Source organism: Brassica oleracea, chromosome C2, assembly GCF_000695525.1.
Source record: "Brassica oleracea var. oleracea cultivar TO1000 chromosome C2, BOL, whole genome shotgun sequence".
Classification (NCBI taxonomy): Eukaryota; Viridiplantae; Streptophyta; class Magnoliopsida; order Brassicales; family Brassicaceae; genus Brassica; species Brassica oleracea.
The window spans coordinates 36462214-36473009 of NC_027749.1; the positions used below are offsets into that span (position 1 = coordinate 36462214).

Below are 10796 nucleotides of genomic sequence, written 5' to 3' on the forward strand. Positions count from 1 at the left end.
AAATAAAATAATATATTACCTATAAATTTGAATAACATATGTCAGAATACCTAAGCTTAACATAACAATTGGCTTGATTTACAATTTTGGATACGGAATCAATAATTATTTTAAGTATTTTTGGTGATTTGAGTATACTTTAACTATTTCAGATATTTACTTTTGACTATCTATATATATTTTCAAGTATTTAAACCAATTTAAAAGTATCATTCTTGATGTTTTATATACGTTAAATTTTAAAATAATTAATATGTATAAGTATATAAATCTATTTTTAGATAAATTCGGGTACCCGGATACTTCAGTTCAGATCAGATTCGATTCTCTAAATAACAAAATTTTGAATAATTCGAATATTTAATCAATTTATGTTCGGGTTTGGTACTATATTTTCGGATCAGTATCAGTTATGTTCCTCGGATTCATTTTACCAAACCCTAATAATTATATGAAAAACAAACATCAACATAGTTTTCAAAATATACACCCGCGCAGGCGCGCGGGTCAAAGTCTAGTTGAAGTTAAAACAATTTGTAAAACCATCCCAAACATTTTTTTTTTTTTGATGAAATTTCAAATTTATTGATCTATTGGTAAGCATTTACAAAGAATAATCTATCTAAAAAAATATGTAGAGTAAGAGACCGAAAGATGTTTAAGAGAAGGAAAAAAAACTAAGGAACTACTGTAAACCATCTTTGCATGAGCCCTGCATACTTGTGTGACGGTCCATATTTAAGAGAGGTAATTCGATTTCGCACTGTCTTATCAATGAGGCGAGTGATCTGAGCTGCAGTTGACCATAGCTTCTGATGCCTTCTCCCATTGCGCTCCTTCCAAACATTATAGATTGTCATCTGGAATACCATTCGAACCAATATCTGAAATAGAGGGGAGAAACGAGCATGCTGTATAGCTAGCAATGTATCAGACCATTCAGGATCCATTCTCTGACCAAGCAAACGACCAGCAATGTTATCCAATACAGTGTAGCTAAATGTGCAAGCAAAGAAAAGATGGTCCCTAGTTTCATCTATTTCCCCACATAAAGTGCAATGTTGCTGCATACCCCAGCTGCGCATCCTGTCACCAGTAGAGAGCCTATTTTTTATCGCCAGCCAAGTGATTAAACTATATCTCGGAATCCCCTGAGCAAACCACACAACCTTGCTCCAAGGTACTGTCCCGCGCTTAACCCGAAGTTGGTGCCAGGTTTCCGATGCAGAAAAATGATCCTTGAACTGATTTCTTGAATGCCGCCATAACATTTGATCCAGACCATTTTCAGCGCAAGGGACCGGTGCGTCTCTGATCAGACCAAGAAGCGCTGGAAAGTGCCTGCTACGCTGCCCTCGAATGTGCCACTGTCCATCTCTTACTGCATCACAAACCCGAGCATTACGAGGGACTCCATATTGTATTGTACCTGCATCTCCTGTAATGTCAATGATTTTCCCTTGACCAAGCCAATTATCAAACCAGAAAAACGCATCATTTCCATTCAGTATTTTTGTTTTCATGAAGGGATAAGCAAGATCTCTCAGCTTTAATAGCTTCCTCCGTATCCAAGATCCTTTATGGTCCTCCTTGACATCCCAAAAAGAGCTACCTCGTAACAAATAATGTTGAACCCAAGAAACCCACAGTGACCCTTCCAATGTAAACAAACGCCAAATAAGCTGAAGGGAGAAGACTGTTGCAGAATCTCTAAGTCGACGCAGACCCAAACCACCTTCATCCTTAGGAAAACAGAGTTCTGCCCAAGCAACCTTTGCTTTATGGGACTGGTGTGGAGAACCAGACCAGAGAAACGCGCTATAGAGACTCTCAATCTCATTCAAGCAAGAAACAGGGAGGATGAAAGCAGAGCTCCAGAAGTTGACTATGCTTGTAATAACTGATTTGATCAGCTGCAGCCTCCCAGCGAAAGAGAGACTTTTGTTGGACCAGGTGAGCATCCTGCTGCGGACCTTGTCTACTAATGGTTCATAATCACGCTTTGTAAGTGTCTTTGTAGTCAAGGGAAATCCCAAATATATTATAGGCAGAATCCCTACGCTGATCCCCTTAGCTACAACAGCAGCTCCAAGGGCGCCTGAGGTGTCACCAGATGCGAAGACTGTGGACTTCGAAACATTGATGTACAGACCCGATACACTCGCAAATTGATCCATTACCTCCATTATACCATCTAAAGAGCGAGCCTGGCCATCGGAGAAGACGAGGATATCATCTGCAAAGCTCAAATGAGTAAGCTTGACACCTATACAGTTCGGGTGGTAGCCAAACTTCCCAGCCTCCGCAGCTTGATTCAGCATCTTACAGAGAACGTTGTTGAGAATAAAATATAGGTAAGGAGATAGAGAACACCCTTGGCGAATTCCCCAAGCGCTAGTGAAGAAACCTTCCAGATTTCCATTCACTGCCACTGAGAAGGATGCTGTAGATATACAAGTTTTATCCACATGATGAACTGATCTGGCAGGTTCATGGCTTTAAGAACTGAAGTAATGAAAGACCACTTGACAGTATCGAAAGCCTTCGCGATGTCAAACTTGATAGCACATCTAGAGGAGGAGGTCGTCTTGTGGTAACTGTTCACCAATTCAGAAGCAAGCAGCACATTCTCAAGGAGGAGGCGGCCCTTGATGAAGGCACTCTGGTTCGGCTCAATAGCTTCGGGAAGAATTTCTTTGAGCCTTCGAGCTAGGATATTGGACATTACCTTGTAGAGGAGATTACAGAAAGCGATAGGACGATAATCCTTCATAGACTGAGCTGCTTCAGATTTCGGTATAAGCGTGAGAATTGTGGCATTTATACCAGTAGGTAAGAAGCCAAACAGGAAAAAAGATTGCACTGTCGTGATAAAGTCCTTCCCAATGACTGGCCAAGCAGCAACATAAAATTCTTTAGTAAACCCATCCGGACCCGAAACCTTATCGTTAGGAAGGGCATGTAGAGCAGATTTGATCTCTTCCCCACTAACAGGTGCCACCAATCCAGTGGCAGTGGAAACTGGACAACAGTATGTCAACAGCTCTTGCAGAGACGTCTCAGAAATCTCCTCCCCCTCTTGGTGGGTTTGAAGAAACCTTTGGAAATGAGTGATTGCCTCCTTTCTAATGTCACCTGGATCCGTTAGAATATCACATGAGGTAGTAGTTAAGGAACGAATGGTATTCCTAGAGGAACGAGATTGAGCAGCTCGATGGAAAACAGTGGTATTCTGATCACCCGCCTGTAACCACTGAAGGCAAGATTTCTGTCAGTAAATTTTCTCCTCAATACTAGCAAGTAAGTTCCATCGCTTTGAAGCTTCAGCCTCAGTAGCCAGACTGATAGGGGTTGGATCCATCAGAACCTGGTTCTGACAATAACAAAGATGCTCGTACGCCTGCTTAGTTCTGTTTGGCAAGTCCCCATAATGATTTCTGTTCAGGGCACGAAGATCATTCTTTAGCAGCTTCAGCTTTCGATGGAACATAGATAAGGAACAGCGGGAGTGATACAATAAGGGAGATATATCCCAGAAATTCTTCACTGTAGGGAGAAAATCCTCATGGTCCTTGAGGTAGTTAAAAAACTTTAAAGGTTTCCTCGTTTCATCTCTTTTATCGGAAATATGTACTAGACATCGTGCGTGATCAGATACACCTCCTGCATCAAACTTTGCATAGGATTGGGGATAGAACCGAAGCCACACATCATTTATTAAGGCTCTATGTAGCTTCTTTCCAATTGGGTTACCCTCTCTTTTGTTCCACCAGGTGAAAATAGCTCCAACATAGGCGAGATCGGCAAGCTCACAATCTGCTACAGCATATTGAAACTCCCTCGTACCAGTCTGATCCGTTAGGTAATCCATTGCACGAGAATGTTTCATTGAAGCGAGAGTGGCGTTGAAATCACCAAGAACGATCCAAGGCAAATCAAGGCGAGCATAATCTGCTCTGGTACCTTTAAGTTCCTCCCAAAGCTGCCTTCTCTCAGTCATGCAATTAGATGCATAAACTGCAGAACAAATAAATTTGTCCCTGGTTTCTGGAATTTGGATCGCACATGTGATGACCTGAGAGCTCATGTGCAGCTTAGTGACCACCACCTTATTAGACCAACAGAACCAGATATGCCCCAATCTGTGATGCTCATAGTTCGTTAGAGAGCTCCATCCAGGCAAAGCAACCTCCATACGTTTTATATGATTTTCCTGTTGTACTCTTGTTTCGATAAGACAACCGAAAGAGGGTTTTTCTACTTGTATCCAACTCCGAACCGCTTCATGTTTACGTGACATGTTGAAGCCGCGCATATTCCAAGCGAAAAAAAGATATCATAACTTCCTAACGGAAGTCTTTTTTGATGAGGAGTGAACCTACGCATACTTGAGGTCCTTCGATCTAGCTATCGTCTTCTTTGTGACCTTTCCTACGTTGGCACCCATTTGTGAACCTCTCTGAGACACCGTGGTGGGTTTCCGCTGGCGCTGAGAAGTTTCTTGCACCACTTTCTCAACATGATCCGCTACAATCTCCCCCTCCTCTGTTTCAGATAACTCATCAGTCTCAACTTCCTCCTCCTTACTTATATCTGCCAGTGCTTGAAAGCGCGAAGGAGATACTGTTCTACCGCCACTTACACTGCCACCCACAACTTCTTCTCTAGATACATTAAGTTGACCACTCACTTCTGAAACTCCAATCTCAGGGGTAGAACTCCCACCAATTCCATCCGAAACCGTCCCACCAGTGTCTGGAGTCTTCCCTGACTGACCCACTTCCACCATACCCGCACCAAGAACAATAGAGTTAAGCATTTTATTCACTTCAACTCCGTTACCGAGAGGAGCATATGGAGTAAACTCTTCCAACTCCTGAAGTAACTCTGAGACAGGATTCTTTTGTTGTCTTTGGTCGCCATCAGCCACCACGAGAGGCAAGTTAGAGCCCTTTTCCTTTTGCAAAATTTCTATGTTCTTTGCAGAACACTCAGTGCCTTTGTGCCCCCACTTGCGACAAACATCGCACCCTGGAGGTAACCAAGGGTAACTCACTTCCAACATAACAGAAGCTCCATCATTGTCAACATACGAGATTTTCTCCACCAGAGACTTGTGTAGATCCACCTCAACTAGGACACGAGCAACGTCAAGACGAGTGCATTTTTCAGTGTTTGGGTGAAGCTTAACAAACTTCCCACAGCCCGAGCCAAGCACTTCAAACCTTTATGTGAGAACATCAGATTTGGAACTCCTTTGAGATCAACCCACATTGGAAGAGCCGACAAATCAGGAGGATTCATAGCTGTTTCCGGAGACCATTCATGAACAACCAAAGGGACATCACCCACATGCCAGTACTTTCGTTGTATTACTCTTGATCGCATCTGAGAGTTCTCAATATGAAACAAGACCGTCTTCTTCTCAATAAACTGCACATCAATCCGAGAACCCGAACGAGGAGTAGACCAGATACGGTTAACTGTCGCGTGTATGGATCCTACATGTGGCGCATCACCAATGAAATAGCCAACTACGAAGCTCTGCGAAAGGGGTTTAGGGTCTTCGAAAACCTCGTTGGGAATTTTTGAAATTTCCGCTAATAAGTTGTGAACTTATTTGGCTATTGCGACGAAATCCCGACGAACTTCATTTTTATTCTAATTTTTTTTTTTAAATGGGACTCCAACAAGTTATTTAAAAACTCTTGTAACTTATTAAAAAACTCCAATAACTTATAAAAATAACTCCAACAACTTATTAAAATACTCCAACAACTTATTAAAAAAACTCCAATGACTTTTACAACTTATAAAAGTCATTGGAGTTTTTTTAATAAGTTGTTGGAGTATTTTAATAAGTTGTTGGAGTTATTTTTATAAGTTATTGGATTTTTTTAATAAGTTACAAGAGTTTTTAAATAACTTGTTGGAGTCCCATTTTAAAAACAAAAAAATTAGAATAAAAATGAAGTTTGTCGGAATTTCGTCGCAATATTCCCATGAAATTCTGACGGAGTATCATAATTTTGGTGTTTCGATAGGGTTTAAAGGTCGTCGGAATTCCGTCGGTAATTTCCGACCGAATTCCGACGAAAGTCTAGATTTCGTCGGAATATCGTCAGAAATTACCGACGGAATTCTGACGAAGTTTATTTTAGATTTGCTAATTTATTATAAATGTATAATTGCATAATTAAAATATCCAAATATGACATATGTAAGTTTATAATATGAAATTAGTTCACATATAAAGGCTTTATAAAGTTTTTCGTATAGCAAAATATTCATATACGTATCAACGTATTCGTAACATCCTCCAATAACACTTATACTTATGCAAACATATTATGGAATATAAGACTAGATTTTTATTTTTTATAATATAGTGTGTGAAACAACTAAATATTTCAGTTGGAATCACTTATACTTATGAGGTAATATGCCTTATACTCATAATTTTGGTGTTTCGATAGGGTTTAAAGGTCGTCGGAAATATTTTTTAATAAGTTATTGGAGTTTTTTAATAATTTACAAGAGTTTTTAAATAACTTGAGTCCCATTTTAAAAACAAAAAATTAGAATAAAAATGAAGTTCGTCGGAATTTTGTCGCAATATTCCCACGAAATTCTGACGGAGTATCATAATTTTGGTGTTTCGATAGGGTTTAAAGGTCGTCGGAATTCCATCGGTAATTTCTGACCGAATTCCGACGCCAGTCTAGATTTCGTCGGAATATCGTCGGAAATTACCGATGGAATTCCGACGAATGTTATTTTAGATTTACTAAGTTATTATAAATGTATAATTGAATAATTAAAATATCCAAATATGACATATGTAAGTTTATAATATGAAATTAGTTCACATATAAAGGTTTTATAAAGTTTTTCGTATAGCAAAATAATTCATAGACGTATCAACGTATTCGTAACATCCTCCAATAACGCTTATACTTATGCAAACATATTACGGTATATAAGACTAGATTTTGATTTTGTATAATATAGTGTGTGAAAGAATTAAATATTTCAGTTAAACCTCTTGTAAATCATTTACATACTATCAAAAATTTGTATGTGCTCATAAGATTGTTGTTATCAAATCCCCAAATTCATATTTCTCGGATCCGTCGGAATTCCGTCGAAAGTACCAACACAATTCCGACGAAATTCCGACCGCATGTACCGATAAAATTCCGACGGACTCTACCCCCGACCAATCAAAGAACATGCACAAAGTCAAAGATTTCTCGAGACTTCTTTTGTCGATATTCGCGTTTATTCCGACAGAATTTCGACGGAAAAAGAGTGACGGAAAGTTTTCGTCGGAATTTCGTCGGAATATTTCACTTTACCCAGGAAGAATATTCGCGAAATCATTTTATTAACCGCGTAAAAATAAACCGACGGAATTTCGACGAAATTTATCCGTCAGTTTGTTTTTGATATATAAACCAACCCTTCTTCTTCTCCCTCATTTCGTTCTCTTCTTCCTCATTTTCTCCGCGCCTCTCCCTCTTCTCTCCGTCACAAACCGCTGATTCCGACTCTAACTCCTCCAAATCTCTTCCCCAATCATGTAAGTCTTTGAATCCCTCTTTAGATTATATGTTTTTAGGTTTGGAAAGTTAGATTTGTGGATTATAGGTTTTGAATCTAAAGATTTAGGATAGAATTGATAGTTTTAGGAGTTATATATTGTTAGATTTGGTTTTAGCTTGTTGTTTATATGTAGATTGAAAATTTTAGATTTTTAGATTTTAGGGTTTATATGTTAAATATTTTTATAAAACGTTTTTATAATTTTTAATATATATAAAACGTTTTAATTTTTAGTAAAGTTTTAATTAGATTTTTGGAATTATAATTATATATATTTTTGATATACATAAAGTTTTAATTATATATATATATTTTTTAATATACATAAACGTTTTTACAAAGTTATAAACATTTTTATAAAACTTATTATTTTTTTGGGATTATAAACATTTAAATGATATAAAAGCATTTTACTAATATTAATATATATGTTTATATGAACTTGTTACAAAATTAGAAACATTTTTTTAAGGTATATTTAGATTTTAAGAATTATAAACAGTTATAATATTTTTCATTTTATATATATGACTAATTTTGACGGATTTTATTTTGTAGGTGTGACGGTCCTGATAGACCACCAGCAGCACAGAGTCGTCCCGTACCTCAGAAGCGAGTTCATTCAGGGAGTAGTTCCCATGTATCGGAATCATCGCAGGAGCAAAATTTGATTCCTCCTCCTGCAGCTCCACGTCAGGATCCATCTACTCGATATGAGCTCGGTGTCATGCCAGTTGCGACATTGGTTCGTTAACCTGGTCGAGATCATCTCAAGGTGCTTCATCCCCAACCACGAGGATATACTAGGTGGTAACTTTTCTCTTCTTTTTTTTAATATAATCTTTGTTTTTTTTTTCATTTTTTAACTTAATCTTTGATTTTTTTTAAGGTTCAACAAGTCACACAACGGCATTACCGCCTGCATTAATGCGATGATGTATTCCTTGCTCCGCAAAGGATACAAGACCTACAGTGTGATGCCTTCCGAAGAAAAGGAGATATGGTTCCGTAATTTTGCGGTAATCTTTTAATTTTCAAAAAAAAAAAATACTTTTAATTTTTTTTATTTATTTACTAATTTCGGTTTTTTTGTAGCAACAATTCAATTGGGAGTCTAGGCATACCAAAACTGTTCGTCTGGCCTTCCACGAGAAGGTCGCGGAGTCCTATACGAACCAGATCTACGAGTGGAAGCAACTATGGCTCAAGGGCAAGATACCGAAGAATATCAAAACCAAAGTTTGGGAGGACTTGCAGGTGCATTGGGGGAAGCAGGAGACTAAGAAAAAGTCTGCCAGAAACGAAGCCAACCGCAACAGTGATCGTGGTGGGAAAGGTGTTTTTGTCCACAACCTCGGGGCTTGCAGTATGTCTTCTAAGGAGGATCAGCTTGTAAGTTCTATTTATTTAAAATATATATATTTTTAATATTTTTACATATTTATTGATTAACTTTGTGTTTAGGTTGAAGCAAATGGCGGTAATCTCGTTGATCATGTTGATGTCATGAGGGAAGCATATACTAACAAGAAGACAGACGAAATTCAGGATTCCCTCATCAGAGATGTCATAGATTTGGTGCAAACCAAAAAAAGCAGAACTCCTAGCTTCTTAGCCGATGAACTCTGATGACGATTCTACGGCAGCTTCCACCAACCTTTGCTGACTTCAAATCAACGAAATGGTGGAACAGGTAACTTTTTAATTTTCCTTTCATTATTATTTTAATTCTATTACTAATATTTATTTTTTTCCTATATAGACGGTTCCAAAGAAGAAAGGACGTTTGGTCGGTTTGGCTCGTCGGGCGTCTTCGTGTCCTTCTTCACAAACTCCATACACAGATCCCATGATCATGGAGCAGCTGCAGAACAATTGGCAGATCAGAAGAAAACCAACAACGAGATCATTGACAAGATGAAGCGTTTGTTCCCAGATGAATTCCAATGAATTTTAGGTTTTTTGTTTAAAAACTTGAAAATGTTTCTTTAATTTATGTATGTTTAATAACTTGAATTTTTTTTTTAATTTATGTAAAACTTTTTTGTATAATATTATTTTTAATTTCAGTTTTTATTGAATTATAAAAAATTAATTAATTAAATTATTCGAAATAATAAAAAAAAATATTCCGACGAAACTTTCTCCGTCGGAAATTCCCGACGGTAAGTAACGTCGGAATATTCCGACGAACATGATGCGTCGGAAATTTCCGACGAAACAGTCCGTCGGATATTTACGACGAAATTGTCCGTCGGATATTTCCGACGAAATTGTCCGTCGGATATTTCCGATGAAAAAGTCCGACGGACTCCGACGGATTCGGGCTCTCGGAAATTCCGACGGATTCAGGCGTCGTCGGAATATCGGAGTAACATCATCGTCAGAATTTTGTTGGACATTTTTCCGACGACGGCATCAGTCGGAAATATATTCCGACCAATGACCGACGAAACTCTTCCGATGAAAAATGTTGTCGGAATATCCGTCGGAATATTGTCTGTCGGTACTTGTCGGAATTTCGTCAGAATTTGTGACGAATTTTCGACGAACTTTTTTTTCCGACCAGATATTTCCGACGACGGTTTTCGTCGGAATGTCGTCGGAATATGGCCATTCCGATGAAATTCCGACGAATATGGCCGTCGGATTTCGCGTGTTTTCTTGTAGTGGAATAACACCAACCAAACCCTAAAACTCAATCACCAGCCTTTAGTACTATATTAAAAAATGGATATGATTATCAACTATTAAAATAATATACATTATGGAGATTCGAATGCATGTCAAAGGCGCCTGTCTCTGAAACAGATAAAGTGTCTCTCACCAAACATAAGATTGTGAAGAAGCAAAACTTCTTCAACTAACTAGACTTTCATCTAGCTTCACATGGAAACTCTTCTTCCTAAACTCTTTTTCAATTAGTAATGCCATTTTTTTACGAAAAAATAGATAAAATAAATTCACATTTAATACTCCAACCATTAAACATAAATTCACCCCCAAATGCTATCACCTGACTACCTGAGAAGTGAGATCGGCAGCCATATAAATGAGGGAAGTAGTGATGCTCTTGGTGGTGAAGGGATGCGACTCCAGCTTTCTCAAATACCATCGTAGAAACCCAGGTTGTTTCAAAGAAGAAGCATTTTTCGATACTACGAAGCTCCCAGCCGTACGCAGGTGGTGAA

General features: G+C 38.2%; 2 protein-coding genes across 2 annotated transcripts; both read right to left on the minus strand.

Moving 5' to 3' along the window:
• Positions 1-677: 677 nt before the first annotated feature.
• Positions 678-2321, minus strand: LOC106324120. Its single transcript, XM_013762141.1, has one exon. The coding sequence runs from the start codon at positions 2319-2321 to the stop codon at positions 678-680; it is 1644 nt and encodes a 547-aa protein (XP_013617595.1).
• Positions 2322-2422: 101 nt separating this feature from the next.
• Positions 2423-4195, minus strand: LOC106324121. The gene is made up of 2 exons (XM_013762142.1): positions 3295-4195; positions 2423-3135 (listed from the first exon to the last, which is right to left on the minus strand). Exons 1-2 carry the CDS (start codon positions 4193-4195, stop codon positions 2423-2425), a joined length of 1614 nt encoding a protein of 537 aa, XP_013617596.1.
• Positions 4196-10796: the final 6601 nt, after the last annotated feature.

What these genes read in the sequence shown, in the direction of transcription:
- LOC106324120 (XM_013762141.1), bottom strand. Translation starts at nt 2,321, where the DNA reads ATGCTGAATCAAGCTGCGGAGGCTGGGAAGTTTGGCTACCACCCGAAC.
- LOC106324121 (XM_013762142.1), bottom strand. Translation starts at nt 4,195, where the DNA reads ATGGAGGTTGCTTTGCCTGGATGGAGCTCTCTAACGAACTATGAGCAT. An exon ending in GCGATGGAACTTACTTGCTA is followed by an intron (nt 3,136 to 3,294) that starts GTATTGAGGAGA and finishes TAACGGATCCAG; the next exon opens with GTGACATTAGAAAGGAGGCA.